General features: G+C 41.3%; 1 protein-coding gene across 3 annotated transcripts in view; it reads left to right on the forward strand.

The window, feature by feature from the left end:
- The window catches only part of ARMC8 (armadillo repeat containing 8), a 54,508-nt gene that overhangs the window by 21,283 nt on the left and 8,550 nt on the right, over positions 1-24,675 (forward strand). For 2 of the 3 annotated variants that reach the window (XM_081912444.1, XM_081912442.1), the window contains 13 exons: positions 1,311-1,453; positions 1,536-1,633; positions 4,535-4,627; positions 7,770-7,829; positions 13,164-13,244; positions 15,678-15,753; positions 15,862-15,952; positions 17,421-17,481; positions 18,926-19,126; positions 19,636-19,731; positions 22,082-22,164; positions 22,706-22,787; positions 24,093-24,179. In XM_081912444.1, the coding sequence (XP_081768570.1) occupies positions 1,311-1,453; positions 1,536-1,633; positions 4,535-4,627; positions 7,770-7,829; positions 13,164-13,244; positions 15,678-15,753; positions 15,862-15,952; positions 17,421-17,481; positions 18,926-19,126; positions 19,636-19,731; positions 22,082-22,164; positions 22,706-22,787; positions 24,093-24,179 (1,252 nt within the window). The remainder of the gene's footprint in view (positions 1-1,310; positions 1,454-1,535; positions 1,634-4,534; positions 4,628-7,769; positions 7,830-13,163; positions 13,245-15,677; positions 15,754-15,861; positions 15,953-17,420; positions 17,482-18,925; positions 19,127-19,635; positions 19,732-22,081; positions 22,165-22,705; positions 22,788-24,092; positions 24,180-24,675) is intronic. The other variant, XM_081912443.1, reaches the window with a different exon arrangement.

The raw sequence follows: 24,675 nt of genomic DNA on the forward strand, positions 1-24,675 counted from the left end.
CTTACAGTTAAAGTGAATTCCAGCTGTAGTGAACAGATCATTTGTATCAGTGTAAGTCTTAATGGAATTTGATGTCTAGAATAAAGGAGTACTTTCTGTATGTCTGTAAAAGAATCTCATAGTTCAGGGTGTGGAACTTTTCTGGCTCCAAAGGCCAGATCAGTATCAGGCCAGTGGTATGGCCCAGTTTATATGTCATCTGATCACCTGATTGGCAGGTGGGCATGGCTAATTTCAAGGGTACGTAGGGAGCTTTAGGGGAGAAGAGGGGGAAGTTGAGTGAAAGGCTGCTTTGTGAGCAGAACAGCAGCATTGACTGTAACTCTAGGTCAGGATTTAGCAACCTTTTTCAGCCGTGGGCCGGTCCACCGTCCCTCAGACCATGTGGTGGGCCAGACTGTATTTTTTTTTGGGGGGGGGGGAATGAACAAATTCCTATGCCCCACAAATAACCCAGAGATGCATTTTAAATAAAAGCACACATTCTACTCATGCCAAAACACCAGCCAGGTCCCACAAATAACCCAGAGATGCATTTTAAATAAAAGGACACATTCTACTTATGTAAAAACACGCAGATTCCCGGACCATCCGTGGGCTGGATTGAGAAGGCGATTGGGCCGCATGTGGCCCACGGACCTTAGGTTGCCTACCCCTGCTCTAGGTTATGTGACAGCTCCACCAGTGTTGCATGTTGTCATGTTGGGCAGGGCTAAGATTTGTTGTTGTCTAACAAGTTGCATATGCCCCAGCAGAAGTGGGAGGGGGAAAAAATATTCCAATTCTCTCTTTAGGGTTGTGTTACAGCATATCCCTTTTTATAAATGGGCATCTGGAGGCCCCGTTTAGTTGTGATAGCAGGGAGTAGGCTAGGAAGGTAAAAGGTTCCCAATACTAGATTTTGTTTTTTGACAATGTGCTCTAGATTTGTTCTAAGGTTTCAAACTTATTTTGCTTAATGCTTTCTTATAGAACAATATAATTACAATTGAGAGATACTCTGATTCCTTAGATATTACCCTGCTTTTACCAGTCTTCCATTTTCTTTTGGTTCTTACACACCTATTCCTTAGTGTTGGTATCTGATATTGTCTCCTTATCCCCATTAGTCCATCTTATGTTGACTGGACAGTCTCCAGCATAGGATTGTGTCCTTTCTGTGTATAACACTTAACTCGCGACTTGGGATAACACAGAGTAGAGCAGTCTTTCCCCTTTCCATAGTACCTGCTTACTTTTAACATAAAATAGTTATTTGTTTGAATTAGGCTTTGCTAAGTCAAACTTTTCTTTTGTGTTTCCGTATATAGGTTGCTATACTTGCTTCAGCAAGAAACCTCCAGCACTGAGCTGAAAACTGAATGTGCAGTGGTGCTAGGAAGCCTTGCAATGGGTACAGAAAACAATGTTAAATCTCTTCTGGACTGCCATATCATACCAGCCTTACTACAAGGTACCCTCATTTTCATTATTGTTATCCTCTTGTTTGCACAGCATTTGAGAACTGGAAAAAGTTTCTCAACTTGTATTCACAGGGTTACTGTCTCCAGATCTTAAATTTATTGAAGCTTGCCTCAGATGTCTTCGCACCATTTTTACCAGCCCTGTAACTCCTGAAGAACTATTGTACACGGTAAGTTATATGCAACAGGTATGTTTTCTGCAATAGTTTGTCACACATTTAGAACACACTTGTGTATGAGAGTGTGTGTTGCTGAAGGAATTTTGAACGATGGTGATTGTGAAAGGATTCCACACGATGGCATATGTGTGTTGGAGAACTGGCTTCACGGGAACTGGAAGCTAGAAAAGAATTTCTAAAGTTCTGCCGCTCTGTGGAATAGGAGTGCCTGGCATGCTCTGGTCCATGGGGTCACGAAGAGTCGGACACGACTAAATGACTAAACAACAACAACCCTGAAGGACCTATATCTGCTATCCTAATATATAAGGCAATTCAAAAAGTGAACTGTATTGCAGTAAGTGCCTGTCACTACTGCCATCTGTTGCAGCAGAAATTTGTGGGACCTTTTCTTATTCGCTCATATGAGAGAACTATGAAATATATGAAAACTATATTATAAACTAAATTATATTATAAACACCAAGAAGAAAAGCAAGTAAACATTGCACTGCAATGTTATCTGTGTTGTAAAATGAGTTTGAATGATATTAACTCAAACTGTTGGCAATTTTATTCAGTGTTAAGTTTTGGGAGATATTTATTACTGGATTATGTATTCGCAAATTATTTCTTTATGTGAACTAGTAAGAAACCTGTTTCAATTGCAGTGGGAAAATTGGTTAACATTAACCCAGTGTAATACTGATATCTGAGAAAATAAACTCTTGATTTATAGGATTAAAGGTTCCTATGTTCATTTTCAAAGGAAAACTACTAAATGGGACAACGTGCAGTTTGTAGAGTCTTATTAGAAATCTGAGAAACTCCATTTCTGAAAGGAAGGGCTAGGTTGTGCCAGATTTTCCCTGGAGCCTCCTGTGTGTCTGCTTTTTCTGAGTTGCTACTGTTAGCAGATCTCCTCCTTGTTATGGTGCTAAGTGAGCAGCCAGAAGTGAATAAATATTCATTATTCTAAGATCTGGGCCTGTTTCTGGGATTGGATGCTGGAGAGCTTGCCAGCCAGAGGTATGTGATGGAGGAGCAGAGCATTTCTCTGGGGAATCCTCTGGAGGAGATTTGGAAGGGGCATGAAGGGCTGCAGAGATGAAGAGAGCAAGGGAAATCCTTTTGTGTGAGTAGAAGTCTGCTCATGCGATATTGGGTATCTCCCATTGATTTTACTTTTATACAAATTTAGGTGGATGTTGCTCACTGGGGCAAGACAGTATGACCATATAACACCGAACCTGACTCATCTGCACTAGCAGCCAATTAGTTTCCAGGCCCAAACTAAAGTGCTGGTTTTGACCTAGGAATCCTTAACGGCTCAGGACTACAATACCTCAAGGACCATCTTTCTTCCATATGAACCAGCTCAGGCCCTGTGATCATCATCTGAGGCCCTTCTGCCTCCTCCATGAGAGATCTGGAGAGTGGCAACTTGAGAATAGGCCTTTTCTGCAGTGGTTCCCATTTGCAGAATGTTCCCCCCAGGGAGGCTCACCTAGCGCCTTCATTACTTATCTTTAGGTGCCAGGCAAAAATGTTTCTTTTTAACCAGACCCTTGACCGATTAACATTCTATGTCATTTAAAATATGTTTAAAATACATTTGAGGGAGGGGGCTTATTGGTTTGTTTTGTTGTGTATTTTGTGTTCTTGTATTTTTATGCAATCTTTTGATGAAGGGCAGTATACAAACTTAATAAATAAAATAAATGAATAAATAAATAAACTCAAACTTAACTCAAATTTCTTTAACAGGGAGATAGTCCTCCTGATAAATATTTAAGATGGTATTATAGGTTCACATGATTTTTGCAGGGGATTCCCTAAAAACTAGCAATGAAGCATAGGTCACCTCTGTGTCCGCAGATGTTTTCTTTTATAAGTTGGTGGTTTCATTATATTCATTTGCATAACTAAATCTGGATCAGTGTTGTGATGCTAGCAAGCACTGGATCGGTGAATTTCATTGTAAGCTTTAATTTTGTGGTGTTTTGGGAGGGACCCCGTGTAAAATCATGCAAATTCAAAACAATCCGTTTTAATTCTACTGAATGAAACTTCGGGGAAAGCGGTGTTTGTGTGTGCTTCCTTTTTCTGTTGGTCTGAGGAGGGAAAGTGACTGGGAGAGAGAAGGAACCAGAGCTGGTGGTGCCAGTGGGCCCAAAAATGTTGGCGGCCACCCTACCTACCCATCGTTCAGCCTGGACACTGAGATCCAGCGCCAAGGGCCTTCTGGCGGTTCCCTCATTGCGAGAAGTGAGGTTACAGGGAACCAGACAGAGGGCCTTCTTGGGAGTAGCGCCCGCCCTGTGGAACAGGGGCCCTCCCTTGAGATGTGAAGGAAATAAGCAGCTATCTTCTCTTTAAAAGACATCTGAAGACAGTCCTCTTTAGGGAAGTTTTTAATATTTAACACTTGATTGGAAGCCACCCAGAGTGGCTGGAGAATCTCAGCCAGATGGGCAGGGTATAAATAAATAAATTATTATTATTATTATTATTATTATTATTATTATTATCATCATCATCATCATCATCATCATTATTATTATTATTATTATTATTATTACCTTCACAGCTTCTGTTTCCAGACATTTCTTAGCCATGCTGAAGGCTATAAGTCTGTTATAAGCAGAACTGAAATGTCAGTATTCTGAGAATGTTACTGTATTCTCTGCTATCGCTAGATTTCTTCTGTATAGATTTTGAAAATCACTGGTTAGAGATGGTCAGTTATGAATATATAAAAAATCCCATTATAAGGCTCCAAACTGTTTGTTTCCTTGTGAATCTCAATAGAAAAAGGGAATAACCCAGTGCATGTAGTGTATACACAATAACTGCTTGCTGGTGTTGAAAATTTTAGTTGTAATGTTCAGCTTTCTCTCCTGACTCTTTTAGGATGCTACAGTTATTCCCCACCTCATGGCACTGCTCAGTAGGTCTCGATATACTCAAGAATACATATGTCAGATCTTCTCACATTGCTGCAAAGTAAGAAAGGAGCATGAAACATTCTACTGGGGTCTGTAAAACCAAGTATTCCCTTTTGGTGGGCTTTAAAAATACTGTTTTGTTAAGATAACTGTGTGTGTGAGTGAAACAGTGGGCTAGTCGTAGTAGAATATTTTCTTTGATTTGCTTACAGGTCTAGGCAGGCTTGCTCTTAAAGCAAAATAAAAGGAGAAAATATGAGTTAAGATACACATTTCATTAAAAAATTAGCAAGGCACAAGCCTTTCTCAGGGTGACTGTATATAAAGGTTTCTCACTAAAGCTCTCAAATCAGCACAATGTGAATGAACCACTCCTTAATTTTTTGCTCTGTAGAACAGTTAAATTTTTGGACAGTATTTCAGAACTTGTATATATTCCAGATTTAACCAACCATAGCTTTATTTCTGTTTACAAACTTCTCTCTGCATGCGTCTGTCTGTCTGTCTATCTGTTTTTTAAGAAATTGACTGCCTGAAAATTGGCAGTTATTATCTGCAGAAATTATGTGGTACATGCTTCAAACCTCATTTTCACAGTCCAAAATCTTAACAATATAAATACTTTTCTGGAGAGTTGTTCCTACTCTGTCTGCTCTTCTGTAGGTGTTATCTCATCTGTGTCTCCAGCATTTGACACCTACAAATGTGTGACAGATGTAGCCATTGTCCCAAGGTTTCCGAGTAAAGTGACACAACCATGCATAGCTATATTTTTTCTCCACCCTCGTTTAAAACTTGGGCTGTTATCTTTGAGTCCTTTTCTTTCCCATCTCTGTCCTATAAAGGTGTCCAGTGTGGTGTAGTGGTTAAGAGCGGTAGACTCGTAATCTGGTGAACTGGGTTTGCTTCCCCGCTCCTCCACATGCAGCTGCTGGGTGCCCTTGGGCTAGTCACACTTCTCTGAAGTCTCTCAGCCCCATTCACCTCACAGAGTGTTTGTTGTGGGGGAGGAAGGGAAAAGGAGAATGTTAGCCGCTTTGAGACTTTTAAGGGTAGTGATAAAGCGGGATATCAAATCCAAACTCTTTTTAACGTTCACCCTGCCATTTCCTACGCCCCGCATGTGTCTGGAACTAGTGCAGGTTGTGATTAGGGCAACTCGGTTGAGCTCACCAAGCTTTGAAAAGCCCATGCTTGATACTGAAGATAAATTATTGCATTGTCTGAGGTGGAGCAGAAGATTTGACAATCTCAAATTATGCCATTTTTCCTCTTCATATGCATTCAGAACCAGATTAATTTTGGAAGAGGCAATCCTAAATCCACAGTTGTGGCAAAACTAGGCAAGGAGGGGGCATTCTAATGCATGATTTCACTGCTGCAGTCTGAAGTAGTATCATGGAAGTAGAATATTACTATCCCTTGCTATTTCTGCATGCCTGTATCAGCCCGTTTTGTGTGACAGATACAAAATGTCCTGCTGTTCAGGGTCTTGTGCAATTATAGCTCAAACAGATGCAAAGGTTACAGAGCGCAAATAAACTGTAGCAGCTGATGTCTGACTGGAACACGAATTAAGTATTTTTTTCAAGGAATGTGTATCATATTAGAAATGAGTCTTGAGTTGCTACTCCCAAATTTCCAGGGTCAGGTTTTCCATATATTGTCTGGCAGTTGCATAGAGGTTACTTCCTGAAATATATGGCTTCACAAATATAACTTTTATAAACAATGTGTATGTTAATGTTCTGAACTAATTGAACAGAAAATGCTTCCTAAAATGTTTACCCAAAACATTGGCAAATGAGATAATTTCTTGTGACGTTTTGAATGCTGTGTGAATAAGAATGATCAAAATACAATTTTTAGCACCCTAAATCTTAAGTTTTGGCATATAGATTATTTTAGCACAAACAAACAAAAAAGTAGTGAATTGATGAGGTAATACAGAAAATTGCAAGAGTTACAATATACCATTTTAAAGTTTCCAGAAATATTATTAGAATAATAATAAAGTCAGCTTATCTGTTTTTAGTATCTTGTTGCTTATCAAGGTCCCCCCCCCCTTTTTATTCTGCAACTGTGCTCTCCAGAGTTTCAGAAATAGTTCAAGACAGTATATTTGGATAGACTGTCTCAAGCAGCTGGTGGTGTGCTGTAATAATGCATGACATTTATTTAGCATTTAGAGTCTCCAAATGTCATTTACATTGTAATCCTTACAATAGAAATATTGTAGGAAGGTAGGTCAATATTTTCCCTATGTTGCAAATTGGGGACTGAAGTGGGCAAACTAGTTACAGCTATACAGCTTAATGCTGTATCGAGTCTCTTATGTTTTTACTAAAACCATGAAATCATTTGAAACGATCGCAAAATTGTAGTGCAATGCCAATTATCTTGTTGAACCTTCAGGAGACTACACATGCAAATCTACACCTGAGTAATTGCAGATTGGGGATACTAAAAAAGGATTTTAAAACTGAGCAATAGAGTTTGCACAAAAACCTGACCAAAGGCAACCAATTTATACTTGTATTTTACTAGTGAAGAACATTGAGGCTGAAAAATAGTAATCCATTAGTGCTAACCCAGTCATTGCAGAGAATTTTGTTATTTAAAAGTCTTCTTTTTTATCTCTTGAAAAATGTATTATTATTTGTTTGTCATTGTATGGAAACAAAAGTCTCAAAGTGATATAACAACAAATTTTAATACAAACAGTAGAATTCTACTAAAATTCTACCTCACTGTACCTCACCCACAGATCTACCAGTTTATTCCAGTCTACCTTTTGCTAATACCCGATTCAAGACACTTTATGCTAAAACTAGGTGTTTTTTAAAATTTCCTACTCAGTTTTATAGTCTTTACACTAGTTTTCAATCACTGTGTACATCTGATTCTTGAAATTTATGTACTCTTTTTCTATAGAAATGTTTTTTTCTGGCTTGTATATTCAGTAGTAGTTCCTGAATGCACACAGGGGCCTAGATTGGTCCACTGTATAAAATACTGGACATAGATCCATCTGGCAAAGATCAAAATTCAGTTTATAAATCAATATCTGAGAGAACATGTGGGGAGGCGGGGTGGTAGGGGAAGGGAGTTAGGCCCACAGTACTCAGATAAGTTGCAGGTTAAAAAGGAGAAAATGATACTTGACTTTAATTTTATATCTTTTAATATCTGTTCTTCAGCTCCGACACTGGCATAGCTGCGGCTTTAAATCCTCGCCTCAGCCACTTCTATGTGCCAATGTAAGTTTTTTTTTCCTCCTTCAAAATGGTATATTAATTGCATTTTATCTAAACAAATTGTCAGTGGTAGTAGCTGAAGTCTGTCTTAAAAGTCCAGATTCTTCACAGCTGTTAACTTGGTTACTTGTTGCATAACGTCAGATTTTTACTTGAGCCAGATTTTGTGTATATATTTTATTGGCTAATTGAGTCATTTTTTTTTAATAGTAAGAGAAAAGTTTTGCTGCTCTGATTTGGAGCCACCAGCCTTATGAGAGGATTGTGGCAGAAACAACACTGTTGAGTGGTAAATGAAGTAGGGCTGGTTTTTGTAGTATGGATATTGATGTTCATAGCACCAGAAGAGTACAAATAGCCATAACGTCCAAATTGTCAACCTCAAGTCAAGACTCTCCAGCTATCAACTCCCCACACAATGTACTGCAAATAGAGCAGAACCTTACATCACTCTGTAGGTTTCTGCGGAAGATGACTTTGAGTGACTCAGTCAGTTGAACCTAATTGCACATTAGAGCAGAATTGGGGTGGGAGGGTTCAGTAGTCAACTGGCCAGGGAAGAAACTCTTCCCTTATCCCATTATGAGAATCCATTAGACTCTGAACACAAAGCAGAACCAAGGAATCAAACATCCTCAACTTATTCTAAAGTTTTAATCCTTTTGTTGTGAGAGGGGCAATCGTTGTGGGTGGCAAAAATAAACTGTGATGGAAACTCTGCACTAGTCTAATTTGACTAGAACCAAGCATGGGTAGGCAAACTAAGGCCCGGGGGCCAGATCCGGCCCAATCACCTTCTAAATTCGGCCCATGGGTGGTCCAGGAATCAGCGTGTTTTTACATGAGTAGAATGTGTCCATTTATTTAAAATGCACCTCTGGGTTATTTGTGGGGCCTGCCTGGTGTTTTTACATGAATAGAATGTGTGCTTTTATTTAAAATGCATCTTTGGTTTATTTGTGGAGCATAGGAATTCATTCATTCCCCCCCCCCCCAAAAAAAAGGCCGGCCCCCCACAGGGTCTGAGGGGCAGTGGACCGACTCCCTGCTGAAAAAGTTTGCTGATCCCTGGTTTAAAGGAACGTAATTAGTGCCTTGATTTCAGATGGGGTGAATAGGTATTTTACCTTGTCTTTCTGAAATCTAATTGTTTATCTGTATCATAAAAATTTGGACTAGGCATATCTTTTATAATTTTTGTTCAGTCGTATTGTGTAAAATATTCTTACTCGATTACAAGTGATCATCAAGGGAAAACATAGTTAGGGAGAAGCTTCGTTGTGAAAGTCCAGCCATAGACTTACAACCTACCTATTAAAAAAGATACTCTAGGACAGGCTTCCTCAGCCTCGGCCCTCCAGATGCTTTGAGACTACAATTCCCATCATCCCTGACCACTGGTCCTGCTAGCTAGGGATCATGGGAGTTGTAGGCCAAAAACTTGAGGAAGCCTGCTCTAGGATGAGGTCGAAGGAATAGAGACAGGAAAGATAAACTAGCCAAACAACATTTTTTTCTGCCACCACCATATTGGAGTTGCGTATCTTTTGGTTTCTGATATTTATTGCAACAAAATGAATTGGGTGAAAAGATGACTAGTATGTTTGAGGCCATCTAGTTGCCCATGTGATTTTCTGCCTTTTAAAATCTGGCTGTTCTGTATAAATTTATATTTTTGAACTTTTTCATAATCTTTACAATATCTAAAACACCGACCTGTTGAGGGGGAGGGAGAGAAAGGAGATACATGAACCCATTATTAAAAGGGTGGGTTGAAAATAAAGTTGTAAATGAACGAAACAGGCACATATAAAATGCCACAGATAAGTAAAATAGGGAAGAGAATAAAAACAGCAAATGGACAACACTATACTTTAATTATACTCATATATACAGTGGTGCCCCGCAAGACGAATGCCTCGCCAAACGAAAAACCCGCAAGACGAAAGGGTTTTCCGATTTTTAGCGGCTTCGCAAGATGAATTTCCGTATGGGCTTGCTTCGCAAGACGAAAGCCCATAGGGAAATCTCCGGGGACAGCGGGGAAGCGCAGCGCGCCTTCTCCTCTGTTCCCGGACCTGTCCTAAGGCTTGCGGTGGGAGGTCCAGGAACAGAGGACAAGGCGCGAAGGGCTTCTCCTCTGTTCCCGGGGCTTGCGGTGGGAGGAGGGTTTTTCCTCCCCACCGCCAACATTCAGAACAGCGTTCTGAATGTTGGCGGTGGGGAGGAAAGCCCTCCTCCCACCGCAAGCCTTCAGGACAGGTCCGGGAACAGAGGGGAAGGTGCGCAGCGCTTCTCCTCTGTTCCCGGACCTGTCTTGAAGACTTGTGGTGGGAGGAAGGTTTTCCTCCCCACCGCCAACATTCAGAAGGCTGTTCTGAAGGCTGGCGGTGGGAGGAAAAGCCCTTCTCCCCCGCCAGCCTTCAGAAGAGTTCCCGCCTAGGCTGCGGATAGCAGCCTGCTGCCCCGTGCGAGGGGCGCTGCTAGCTTGGAGAGCCCTGCAGGGAAGTCCTGCAGGGTTCCCCAAGCTGCGAATGTCTGCCCCGCGCGAGGGGCCCTCTGCTTAAGAGTGCCCCTCGTGCAGGGCAGCAGGCTGGTATCCGCAGCTTGGAGAGCCCTCTGGACCTCTTCTGAAGGCGGGCGGGGGGGCAAAAGTCTTTGCTCCCCCCCCGCCTGCCTTCAAAAGCCGTCCGGGAGCATTTTAAAATCGCCCCGGGACAGCGGAGGAATTCTCCGCTGTCCCGGGGCGATTTAAAAGCGCCCGGGAAGGCAGGCAGGGGCAAAAGGCCGGCGGGGGGCAAAAGTCTTTGTCCCCCCCCCGCCTGCCTTCCTGGGGGCTTTTAAATTGCCCCGGGACAGCGGAGAATTCCTCCGCTGTCCCGGGGCGATTTTAAAATGCTGGCGGGCGGCAGCGAAGGCTTCGCTGCCGCCCGCCAGCATTTTAAGTTCCGGGAAGGCAGGCGGGGGGGGGGAGCAAAGACTTTCGCCCCTCACCGGCCTTCAGAAGAGGTCGGGGGACAGACTGTCCCTGGACCTGGTCTGAAGGCGGTTTCCATAGGAACGCATTGATTGATTTTCAATGCATTCCTATGGGAAACCGTGCTTCGCAAGACGAAAAGACTTGCGGAACGAATTAATTTCGTCTTGCGAGGCACCACTGTATTGGGATTTCTTTTGACTCTTCCTTTTTTCATGTCTTCCTATTTAAGGATACTGCTTTTAAAAGTCAATTGGTAGGCGAGCTGGCAGGATATTTCCTGCAGAGTTTAAACTCTGTTACAGGCTTCCCATTCTATTATATTAGATGTAAGATACATGTGAGAAGAAAGATTATTGCCTGTGCCTTTCATTTGGGGGGCGGGCGGGCGATAGGTTTATTAAACTATCTGAAATCTGGGGGGAAATTGCAAATTACGAACCTTCTTAAGCATTTTTCAGTGGAAAGGCGGGATACAAATGCTTTAATATTCCCAGTATATATATGCCTGTCCGTCCTTGTTCCTTGCTGCTTCTCTGTCAGCTCGCAGGCTTTCTTTTCTCACATTCCCACAAAGTTCTTGCAGTCTGTGTTCCTTTTTCCATCTTGGGGATTTAGCCTTCTTTTGCAGTATTTTCTGTCTCCAGTTGACAGCTGTCTTTACTAACTTCATGAAGCTTGCTGAGACTACACATGGACATGTATTCTGCATCTATTTCCTCCAAAAATTGCACCCACTGCCAGACACCCCCCCCTTTCCCTGAACAGTTCAAGCCCATCCAGGATCTGATAAACTTTGCTGGGCAAAGTGCTTAGTAGTAATAGGGTTTCAGTAGAGTTTCCTACTGCTGGTCTTGTTCAACCACAGTTTGGTATTTGAGAAACATTTCTTTAGGCTCTGATGCCCAGCTGTCATCCCCAAGAACTGTACAGCTTTTAAGGCTGGGAGCTTCCACCTTAGACACAAAAAATGGGAGTATCGTCACGTGTTCTATATTGTTACCATTACATTTGGGGGAGAGGGAGCATTATCAGAAAAGAGTTATGTAGTTTTGTAGACACAAAAGAGTTATGAAAATTAATTGTCATTGAAGTTGGAATGATCAGTTGTCCGTTTGAGATGCACATCTTACAAAGCACTTTGGATCTCTTCTTCAGTTTACAACTCTTAGTCTGTCTGTACATTCTTGCATTACTAAATCAGGATATTAAAATGCAAGTAAGAAAATGGCCTGCGGGGTTCTAGAAGCTATTCTGCTCACCCAAAATCTCATGTACTCAGAGTAAACTGCTAGATCCTGGTGTTTGCTGTAGGATATGCCATGCCATCAAAATTTCTTTCTAGCCACTATAGCTAGAGTTGATTCCTGCAATAAAGGGAAAGCTGAGGCTCTGATTCTGTTGCAGCATCAGACCTTAGGGTTCAAGGTACTTCAGCATCATAGGAGGTGGTAATCCAGTGCATTGTACCGTGTGACATTTGGTGTATGGGTTGGATCCAGAGAATGAAAGGCCACTTGCACAGGTTGTCTTTTCAGGCTCCCTTCCCCTCCACCCCTTGTGCTTCCCCGAAGCCACTCTGTAGCATGGGATAGATAATGGGTGTGTGTGTGTCATACAATGGAAGGGAAAACTGGAAGAATTTGGCAGGCCTGTCTTGTGAGAATGGTAGCACTTTGTTCGAGACAACTTTGGACAAGCCTGGATTTTTATCAGACGCTTGCTTTCATATTTTGCTGCTTGTATTTTGAAAATACGAAAACTGAATAATTTATAGTGCCCGATTAAAAAGAAAATAAATGTTTTCTGAGTCTAATATGAGAAAGAGCACAATTTTGATGAACGAAATTCGTTACAGCTAAACAGCACATTGCATTAAACGTGCAGTTTTGGGTATGTGTCTCAGGTTTTTTCTTTTTAAATTAGCAGTTACCACAGCTTTTCTAATGGAAGCCACCACCACCCAGCTGCCACGGAGCTACTTTTCCATAGCAAATTGCAGCTGTGGGGGGGCAGTTTCCTGGGATATTGGTGGAGGGTTAAACATTTCCTTGCAGTTCTGGCCCACTGCCCCCCTCAAATCAGCTGCTACTTTATATGGAAAAGCAGCACAACAGAAAACTCTGCATCTTAGCCCTTACTGGAGTGGCTGGATTCTTTCTTAAAAATTTAGCTTGACTCTCTTTTGGTAGCAATTTTGGAAGATGCTGTAAAAATCCAGTCTATTCTTAGCTTGGAATGAACATTAATAAACTTGGAAAATGAGTAACCTTTCAATTTAGTATGCATTATGTACAGTAAATTAATTATTTCTTCTCCCTTTACATTTAAGGAGCAATGGCTTTTTTCTTTTTTAATAGGGTCCAGACCATCAGACAGTCCTGTTTAACCATGGAGCAGTGCAGAATATTGCTCACCTGTTAACTTCTACATCTTATAAAGTAAGGCATTAATATAACCTCTATTCTATAAAGTAAGCCATTAGTTTGAATCTTGATGCAGCATCATTGCTGGAGTGAAGAAGTAAGTGCAACAGAAGCTGCTGTTTTGGTACAGAAGAGACTGCAAGCGTTTCACTTTTAGCAGTGTGTGTACAGATATGGGGAAACATCACAAAGCATATTTTCCTATAAAGGACTCTTCTGTTGTATACTTGAGAGGCATAAAAAAAGAAGAAAGTGGGAGAGTAGAAGGGAACATAATGGAAATGGGTAGAGGAAAGTGAAGCTGAAGACATATCTCTGATGGCATCTTCCTGGCAACATTATTCCTGTCATGAAGTAGCATGCTTAATCATTACTTAATTGTTTTGTTATTCTCCTAATACCAACTACTTGCAACAAATTTAAAATGTAGAAATGTTTAAAATGGCTATAAGCAATTAACCTTGTAACATTGAAAAGGATGCCAACCTCCGAAAAGAAAGCCAAAACAAGATGAACTACTCAGAACATCACCAACAAAGAAACCATGGCAAACCAGCTCATCTTATTCCATCAGGTGCCCTGGGAGAGGATAGTTTTAACAGGCACTGGTAATTAGTGCCTGAAACTTCAAATTACAAATTAATTATATGGCAGAAATGGCCAATGACAGTATTAAGAAAAGATTCAAACAATTAAATTCTTCAAAGCAAAGTATATACTGAGTTGAGTCATTTCTACCTTCATTGAATAACATTAACTTTGGCCCAAGACGACTACTTAGTACATAACATGAAGTAATAAAAGAAAAGTAGACCTCTTCAAAGTTAACTTTCCGAAACAGAGAAAATAAAGTTGTACTTTATTGAATTCAAGTACAGTGGTACCTCGGGTTAAGTACTTAATTCGTTCCAGAGGTCCATTCTTAACCTGAAACTGTTCTTAACAAGAAGCACCAGTTTAGCTAATGGGGCCTCCTGCTGCTGCCATGCTGCCGGAGCACAATTTCTGTTCTCATCCTGAAGCAAAGTTCTTAACCCGAGGTACTATTTCTGGGTTAGCGGAGTCTGTAACCTGAAGCGTATGTAACCTGAAGTACCACTGTATATGTTTAATATTTAGGGGAATGGAGGAAGGGGATTGAAAGTAAATCCCCGCTGCATGCTGCTTGGGAGACTGCGCAGGGAGAACTCTGTATCTGGCATCTCCCAGCACATCATTCTTTAGGAAGGTCTTTATTTGCTTCCCCTGGTCAGTTTTAAAATTAACCTGCAAAAATTAGATTAATTACTTAGATAACCATTCGTGATGTTTGAAAACATTCCATGTCATCTAGAATAGTTCTGGATCATTCTCCTAGCATGCAACCTGGTTCATGTCAGATATTATTGGGGACGTGCTATGATGAAGAGGCCTCTTGGAAGAGTTTGGTTGTTTTGGTGGCAAGTGTAGTAAAAGACTGGCCTGAGACCCTGAAGAGCCACTCCCAGTCAGAATTGCCAATACTAGATGGACAACTATAAAGGACTCAGTAGAAAGTAGCTTCCGATGATCTTTTTGAACCAGCGAAATCGGCTTTATACAAAGTTCATTGGCATCTCTGATTTTATCTGTAAATTGAGTAAAAGGATTTGAGGACCTGTGCTACAAATTGTATAATAAATATTCACTGGATACAAATACTCTGCAAGTTCCAAATATTAAGGCTTCCGTTGCATTCTTTCGGAATGGAACATCCTGTAGTTTTAATCAGAAATATGTTCTGTTCAATGCATTTAGACGTTGACTCATAAAGTTACACTTCCTTAAAAAGGGGGTTTCCTGATAGCTCTGGAAAGTGAAAATCCCCTGTGTGCTTAGCCTTATATTAATTGGCAGTGAGAAACCTTGTGGGCATTTTATTTTGACTCATTATAAGTAGCCAAAGGTCGTTTCTCAAATTAGGCTTCACTGAGCCTGTTTACATTATGTGGGAAAGTAACTGCCCAAGTATCAAATGCAATTATGATGCAAGGGAGGGTAGAGAGTCAAAAAAGAAGCTGATTGACAGGCCCTTGCAGCATGTCAAATGGAAGGGAGGAGAATGAAGAACGTGGGACTGGCAGTGTTAACTCTTGTTCAGCAAAAAGGAGACTTGCTCATTATACTGATTGGGAAGGAAGCAGGAAGACGTGGGTGAGCACTTATTCTGCACAAACTGGAGTGCATAAAAGTTTCAGAGTGAAGGAGAAGATGATTTCTGCTCTAGTGATCATTCAGATTCTGTTTTGGCAGAGCTCCCTCCCAGTTTGAGAACTGTGGCTCTAATCACTTAACCCTCCTAGCTTTTTTAAAGGACTTCCTCCGTATTTGCACCACATTTTCAGTGGACCTCTGACAAATATTTAAGTGATAGTAGCTTTGACTGACCTTACATAAAACATAAATTTATAAATGTGTGTTTTTATACAGGTTCGAATGCAAGCCCTGAAATGCTTTGCAGTTCTAGCCTTTGAAAACCCCCAGGTATCGTTGACTCTCGTAAATGGTAAGCTGAGCACTTTGCTGTCAATATACAGATTCACAAAGTAATTGCAATTTTGCTAAGTAATTACAATTTAGTTAATTCCTGACACTTCCATTTTCTCATTTTCAGTGTTGGTTGATGGAGAACTATTACCACAGATTTTTGTGAAGATGTTACAAAGAGACAAGCCTATTGAAATGCAGCTCACATCAGCCAAATGGTAATATTCTTCAGGCTCAAGAAGGAGTAACACTTCAAATCCGGCTTCCTCAACCTCAGTCCTCCAGATGTTTTGAGACTACAATTCCCATCATCCCTGACCACTGGTCCTACTAGTTAGGGATCATGGGAGTTGTAGGCCAAAACATCTGGGGGGCCAAGGTTGAGGAAGCCTGCTTTAAATGCTACACATATTTACTTGTCACAAGAAATTATGAATACACAACTATGTCAACCCATACAGCAAATTAGCAAAATCAAAGGGTTGTGTTCCACTTTCACCGTGGGACTGCTCAAGAGGATCCTCCAGCCTCTGGGATAAGGGTGTGAAGGAGTGCTGAAGGTGGGCAGGAGAGGAAGGGAAAGACTTACTTTTGCAAGCAGAATTATGTTCTGCTCACACAACAGCAGCATTAAATACCTGGGCATGCAGATTGGCCACCTAATGTGAAGGTTGCAGATGTTGCTTGTTGTCTAGATAGCATGGTAAGGAGTTGGCGATCTTGGTGCATGTTGGCACAGTGACATGGGCAAATGTAGTTATGAGGCCCAGGAAGTGAACTTTAGATTGCTAGGTAGGATGCTGATGGTAGCTTTCTCTGAAATGCTCCTGGATCCACGCACAGGTGCAATTTTTCTCCCTCTCATAACATTAGAACTCGAGGACATCTAGTGAAGCTGAATGTTGCAAAGAGTCAGGACCAACGAAACAAAGTACTTCTTCACAGAGTGCATAGTTAAACTATGTAGTTGTGTCCACTTGATCACTCACACTACAGTGGTGCCTCGCAAGGCGAAAAGAATCCGTTCCGCGAGTCTCTTCGTCTTGCGGTTTTTTCGTCTTGCGAAGCAAGCCCATTAGCAGGTTAGCGGATTAGCGCTATTAGCGGCTTAGCGGATCAGCTGATAAGCGGCTTAGCGGATCAGCTGATAAGTGGCTTAGCGGATCAGCTGATAAGCGGCTTAGCGGATCAGCTGTTAAGCGGCTTAGCGGATCAGCTGATAAGCGGCTTAGCGGCTTGGGAAAAGGGGGGGGAAGGAACTCGCAATACATTTTCGTCTTGCGAAGCAAGCCCATAGGAAATTCGTTTTGCGAAGCACCTCCAAAACGGAAAACCCTTTCGTCTAGCGGGTTTTCCGTCTTGCGAGGCATTCGTCTTGCGGGGCACCACTGTACTATGACACTACCAACAGGGGCTCTTGCTCAGTGGTAGAGTAGAAGATTTACATGAAGAAAGTTCCAGCTTCAGTAACTGGCATCTACAGTTAAAGGGGGTAATGGGAGTGGGCTGTCTCTGCCTAAAGCTCTGGTGGCTCATTGGTAGTCAGAATAGACTGTATGGGCTAGATGAACAAATTCTCTGACCTGTTATAAGCCTTCTAATATAAGCCTTCTAATGATTCTTTTTAAAAAATCTCTGTATATACTACATATGTCAGTTAATCAGCATTTTGATGTTTCATTGTAGCCTTACTTATATGTGCAGAGCTGGAGCAATTCGCACTGATGATACCTGCATTGTGTTAAAGGTAAGTTGATTAAGCATATAGCTGTACTTAGACAAATTGTGTTTTGCACCAGGGTCTCGCCTAGGAATTTAGGAAGCACTAATAAAGCTGTTCCTACTTGGTGGTGATTAGCAGCTGCTAGTTTTTGGTAGTATGGTTATGAAATATACGCCCTCTTTTCTCTTGACCTCTGTTGGCCTGTCCTTGTTAACCGTATGGACTGCAGCAATTTGTTCTATGTGAAGAGTTTTTTGGAGCGGAAGGGTTTTTTAGTTTTTGTTTTTAAAGTTGCATATGTAACATCAATACAACATACCTTTATCAGCTTCTCAGGTTTTGACTAAAGTCAAGTTGATTTAGAAGTTAGTTAGTTCACTATGCTGAGTACAATGCCTTGGATGATGGTTCTGCTGCACAGTCGTTGCCTATGTGAGATGCTCTCCATCCTGGGAATGGAGCAGCCTTGGGATCATACTGAGGAATTTAGGGTAGATTGAATGATAAAGGGCAATTTGAAAAGCATTTGATGTTGTATGGAGAGTAGGTTATAGCCCTCTTCCAGCAGCTATTCTGGATGGTGCCAGAACATGAACGAATACCTCTGTTCCTCTGCACTTCACTTACATTGCTGTACCAGAACAAAAAATATGTTCCTTTCTGGGTTCTATTCACTAGATCAGGAATGCGCAGGGTAGTGCAAGAAGAAGAAAAAACTTGTACCAAGCAAAAGGGTGAAGGAGGGGCAAATGATGTATTCTTCCTCTGCCACTCCACACAGTTTTGTGGTGTTCACAGAAGAAAGGGCTTTCCTTCCTAATATGGCTGGAACAGATCCACCCTTCTTCCATCAGCCTAGTCATCTGTGGTTAGCAGCCCAGTCGTTAAATTCAAGCCCGTAGTAGATAAATCATGTTTTGTATCTGTTAATATTTAAGGATTAGTACTTGTCTTGGTCTTGATTTTGTGAAGGCTCCCTGTAGGAGAGAGATTACCATGCATTCTGGTGTCACTTTATTTTTCAAAGTTATTGCAGGGGAAGTAGATTTTTTCAGTCCCTATGACCACTAGCATAAGTGAATTATTGACCAGTTTGCTTTTGGATAACTTTGTTCCATCTTAGTGCTAAGTCATTTGGCCTTTAAATCATGAAGCTGTGTACGGCTGATCAAGTAAACCTTGGCAAGTCTAAGTGGATATTAGACAGTTAATTTTTATGCAGGTTCCTAGCTGCATATAAATTTGTATTGTTTGTACAAGTTACTTTGATGGTGCAGGAACACTAATGGCAGTGGCTATTTTAAATTTTGCATTTGTACAGAGACTTGTCTAGATCTCTGCGAAGATCTATGCTTAGAAAATGTCTTTTTTATCTGAAAGTTGATCTAAATGACAAACCTAACAAATTTCAAAAGCATGTATTGATGAATTGCCTCAAAATAATAATCATAGTTTTTGTACTTTCCAGACACTACCATGTTTGGCGCGGATGTGTAGTAAGGAGAGGCTACTAGAGGAGAGAGTAGATGGAGCAGAAACTCTTGCCTATTTGATTGAAGCAGATATTGAGCTACAAAGAATCGCCAGTATTACTGACCACCTTATTGCAATGCTTGCTGACTACTTCAAATATCCAAGTTCAGTGAGTGCCATCACTGATATAAAAAGGGTATGTCTTCAGTAAATTTGGAAACTTCCCAAAAGTATGTGGGGAGATTGTGTGTGAAAAATTAAAATATATAGTAGCTAAGCACTCAGTTCTCATTGATTGGCTAATAATTAGATGCAAGGAGGTATAAGATATCCCAGTTTTCTTCGTTGCTGTAATCAAATGCTTTTTTGTCTGAGTTGTTTGGTGTTGTAATTAGTACGTTCTTTGTAAGATCCTAACTGGATAACTAAACAAAACAGAATGAATACTACTTGGGGCAAGACACAGAATATAGTCCTAGCTGTATAAACTGTGAACAGTATTCACTGGTACAAACGCAGCAAACATTGACAGGTGCAAATGTGACTCTAATAGGTGGTAGCGTAAGGGGCCTAAAAAGTATATTGCCCAAGGCTTTGGTTTATTTCACGCTCTTGTTACTTAGACATTGGAAATAGGCACTGTTCTATCAACAGCCAAAAGACTGCAATTTAAGTATAACTTGAATTTGATTATTTTTTTAATAGCTTGATCATGACCTAAAGCATGCTCATGAACTGCGCCAAGCTGCATTCAAGCTCTATGCTGCACTTGGAGCAAATGATGAAGATATAAGAAAGAAGGTGAGTCTTGGCGTGAATGTATTTTCCAATACCAATAGCTTGCAGACAGGAAGTGGTACAGTCCAGTCAAAGCAGTTGCCCTCACCTTCCAGACAAGTGCAGTGATTGTGTGTCTTTGGCAAAAGACTTAGTACACTGAGATACAGGTTGGTGGTCTTTTTCTTGCTTGTTTAAACTCTACTGAACTTGCTTTTCATCCTTAGTTAGTCAGTCCCCAGATTTTTTTGACCTTCGGATACTTTCGCAAGACACATTAAAAAACCCTTCTTTGCTATTCTACCTTTCCGTAACTTTCTGCATCTTTATTGGGCAGGGGTCTAGATTTATATAAGAGTCACCATTCTTAGAAGCTGATAGCCATTCTGCTGTTGTCACTCTTGAAAAGTTGTATGAATGTGGAATCATACCATATCCAGTGAGGTTGGGGTGGGAGAGTACACCCTAAGAAAGGAAAGTATTTCCATTGGTGTGCCTCGCTTGTTACTGGTTAATATAATATCTACAGAAACTTCTGACACTCAAACAGCATGCAAAAAATAACAAATGAGCATTGTGAAGAAAGTGTTGCATTTTCCTAGGTGGTGGAGAACCTTTTGCCTGTGGGAAGTGTCTTTCTTGCAAAGCCTTCCCAGCTGGTCTGCCTCTCTCTTTCTAGGCATTGCTCCCTCTTTCCAGGCGCTGCGCTATTTCCCTCCAGTTAGCTGAGCAGCACTGTTAGGGATGCATTGTGAGGAAAGGAGACATAAATCTCCCCTCCCTAAAGTCTCCCTTGGCTGATAAGTAGGAAACAGTGATGCAACTGCCTAAGGAGGGAGGGAGGCACTGCTTTTCCAGTGTGTAGTAATGGAGACAAAGGTGTGTGTGTATGTGGGTGTATATGAATGTAAGTAAGTAAGTAAGTATTTAAGTAATTAAGTAGGGTGTATCCTTACATACTTTGGTCTCACCCACTGTTGGTATGTGGCCCTGGGATCACTTCCCCCTGAGGCAGTGCAGCCCTTAAGGGGAGGTGGAGGGGATAGGACAGGTTACCATCCCTGGTATGGAACATTACTCTTTCACTGTCTGGGAAATACTCTGTACACAAATAGATATGTGACTTTAAGGAAGTGAATTAGGAGACCCTACCACATTCTTTAGGGACACAGGTGGCGCTGTGGGTTAAACCACAGAGCCTAGGGCTTGCCAATAAGAAGGTTGGTGGTTCGAATACCCTCGGCGGGGTGAGCTCCCATTGCTTGGTCTCTGCTCCTGCCAACCTAGCAGTTCGAAAGTACGTCAAAGTGCAAGTAGATAAATAGGTGCCGCTCCGGCAGGAAGGTAAACGGCGTTTCTGTGCGCTGCTCTGGTTCACCAGAAGCGGTTTAGTCATGCTGGCCACATGACCCGGAAGCTGTACACCGGCTCCCTTGGCCAATAAAAGCGAGATGAGTGCCACAACCCCAGAGTCGGCCACGACTGGACTTAATGGTCAGGGGTCCCTTTACCTTTTTACCACATTCTTTGCCACAAAGAAAACATAGTATAAGTGGTGACCTTTTTACACACGTCAAATTGATGCCTGACCACAAGCCTGTGGATCCTTTTGGACATGGAAGAGGGCGGAACAGGGCAAGGTGGACTTATGTCTGCTCCACTGATGCTCATGGAAGCCAAGAATGGAACGCCTATGCAAAATGGTCGCAGCCTGTGTCCAAATGTGCTATTTGCAACATGAAGTTTTTCATATGAAAAGGCGATGGCTGAAAGGACTGGAGTAAATTTATACAATATATGAAAGAACATTGTAAACATCTGAAAACGTTTGTAGGTTTGAGTTAAAATATTTTGTAATGTTAATAATGGGAGCTGGTTTACAATTAATAAGGTAAATTTTATTAAGATAAAAAGAAGGTAAATAGGTGGTTATAGAAATGCTAAGATGTAAGTGAATATTTATGAAAGCCAGAGAGTGGGATGGAGGGAAATCAAAGCTCAGTTTGAGCAATGTTTTTGGTGATGGGATTATTTAATGGATTGTGATTATGGTAAAATGTAAACTTAATAGAAAATATTATTTTAAAAAAAAGTGATGGCTGAAAATATTCCAAAAATATTGTGAAAATATTATACATATTAAAATGTAAATCTGCATCACTAAGTGTCATAGTACAGGTGTGTAACATTTCCATCAGAAATTTCTATTTTGGGGAAATAACATTTTTTTTCCAGTTAACATTTTTATATGTTCTCTGTAGAGTTTAGAATATTGAGCTAAATGTACTAGATGCCATGTTCTGTTTTGGAGATTGAATTATTCTACTGCCACATGTTCCAGCTAACTGATTTGATTTCATAACTTTTCCCTCAGATAATTGAAACTGAAAATATGATGGATCGGATTGTGAATGGCTTGTCTGAATCTAGCATCAAGGTGCGCTTAGCTGCAGTCAGGTATGAAGTTACCTTATGTGAGTAGACTTACATCCAGGGTGCTTTGCCGTGCTATTTTTCACTTCATTAGCTAGAAAATACATTGATTTTAAAACACTTAAAACAAATCCACAATATCTATGGCTTGAAAAGCAAGATTAATTAATGTTAAGATAATTCTCAGTAATTTTTGCGTTATTACCTTTTCTGTAAACATTTCTCATAAGGTTATCTGAGGAATGAAAATTATCTTGGAAGTTGGTTGGCTTCAGCACTAAACTTGTTGAAGTAGTATGGAAGAAGTGGACTTTCTAGGAAGAAGTGGACTTTCTTGCCCTTTCTTCTCTCTGTCTGCCACTCAAAAAGCCTTTCTTAAGGGTTGAGGGACCTGGCTGTAGTGGGTGAAAGGAAGGGGGAATTCCTGAAAATGGGGTGGCAATGGCTTCTGAAAACTGAGTTACTGCTGGTAAAAGTTGTCTCTGTCCTCACCCCATTGAACAGGGATCCTCTGAACCTTGGAAAAAGCTTCCTTGTAATTAATACTACATTTTTTCTTTTGCAGATGTTTGCACAGTTTGTCACGATCTGTGCAGCAGCTCCGAACTAGTTTCCAAGACCATGCTGTATGGAAACCTTTAATGAAGGTATGTGTATGCTTGAAAAATAATTGTGTTTATTCTTTATTATATAAGTTGACAGCTTCAGAAGGGCTCACTGTCAACTGATTGACACTGACAGCAAGCCTTGATTGCCACTGAACAATCAGGAGTGTACTTTACTAGGATATTATGAAATAAAAGTTGACAGTTTGAATCCCTGCAACGGGGTGAGCTCCCATTGCTCGGTCCCTGCTCCTGCCAACCTAGCAGTTCGAAAGCACGTCAGAGTGCAAGTAGATAAATAGGTACCGCTCCGGCGGGAAGGTAAATGGCGTTTCCGTGTGCCAGAAGCAGCTTAGTCATGCTGGCCACATGACCCAGAAGCTGTACGCCGGCTCCCTTGGCCAATAAAGCGAGATGAGCGCTGCAACCCCAGAGTCGGTCACGACTGGACCTAATGGTCAGGGGTCCCATTACCTTTACCTTATAAAACAATAAAAATGCAATATATAAAACCAGGTAAAACAGTTCTAAAAAAGTAGTCAGAGACTGCCTGCAAATCAAAGCATCCTTCTGAGAAAGCCTATAGAAATAGCTTTTCTGCATTGGATTAAATCTGGATAATGTCAGAGCCTGTGTACCTCAAATTGGCAGTGGGGTCCATAAAACAGTGCTTTTCTACACTGCCATCATGGAAAAAGCCTCCAGTGCGTGTGTCACCACAAGGAGGGCTCCAATGCATGACCACAGTGAAGGGTAGGTATATTGCGGGGGTGGGTGGGAATGATCTCTCAGATAATGCTGGTCCTAAGTTGTTTAAAGCTTTATACACTAGCAGTAAAACTTTAAATTTGACCTAGTAACATGCTAGCAGCAAGTTCAGGTCTTTTAACTGATATTAATTTGTTGATGGAAGTCATCCCTGGCCTGGCCACAAGGGCACTGCCACGTTCTGTGGTAGCTGCAGTTTTCAGACCAAATGTAAGGGCAGGCCCACATAGAACACATGGTTACTAGTGCATGGACTGCTGCTGCCAAGCTATCCCTGTCCAGAAATGGTCATAACTAATGCATCAGCCAAAGCTAGTAAAAAGACATCCTGGTCACTGAGGCTATTTGAGCCTCCAATGACAATAATAGATCAAGGAGTACAGTATTCCCAGACTAACATACCTGAATATTCAGGTGAGGTGCAGCCCTATCCAAAACAGATAACTTACCTGTATTTTGGACAGTGGAACTATGCACTTGCAAGTCCCCCATCTTCAGCTTCAGGTGAGGTGCAGCCCACAACCAGGTCTAGACTCTGCACTATAATAATAGTGTTGTTTTCCTTCCATCTCTCCTTAGGTTTTACAGAATGCTCCAGATGAAATCTTAGTGGTAGCATCTTCCACTCTATGCAATCTTCTCTTGGAATTTTCTCCAAGCAAAGAGGTTTGGGTTTTCTAACCAGAAAAGTATATTGGTGTTATGTTCTTTTTATGACATGAAAAGTGTGTCCTGAATCAACAGGCACTGGACTGATGTGGATAGAGTTCTTTCTTGGGATTTGAAGTCTTTGTGGTCCTTTCCAGTTTTGATTTCCAACTGTAGAAGTATTTTTTTCTCAAAGCCCTGATTTAGCAGGCTGTTCAGCACTTGGAATAATGCTGCTAAATATAATTTAATGGATGATATGGCACTGCTCGCATGTAGGACCCTGGCAGAGACACGTGCCCGACTGGCACTTTCTCTCCCTCCTGGTCGGTCGTTCAGGAGCTTCAAAAGCTTTCTCCAGACCGAACATCACAGCGACGGATGTCAGGAGGCATCGGCATTCTTTGGAACCAGCAGAGTATTAGCAGTCTGCGTAACAAACTCAGCAGCACAGCATTTTGGCTAATTACTTTATTTACATATAATACACTTGGAGCATTCTGACTTAGCTCCT

The sequence above is a fragment of the Podarcis melisellensis genome, assembly GCF_964234715.1.
Source record: "Podarcis melisellensis genome assembly, chromosome: 5".
Taxonomy (NCBI): domain Eukaryota; kingdom Metazoa; phylum Chordata; class Lepidosauria; order Squamata; family Lacertidae; genus Podarcis; species Podarcis melisellensis.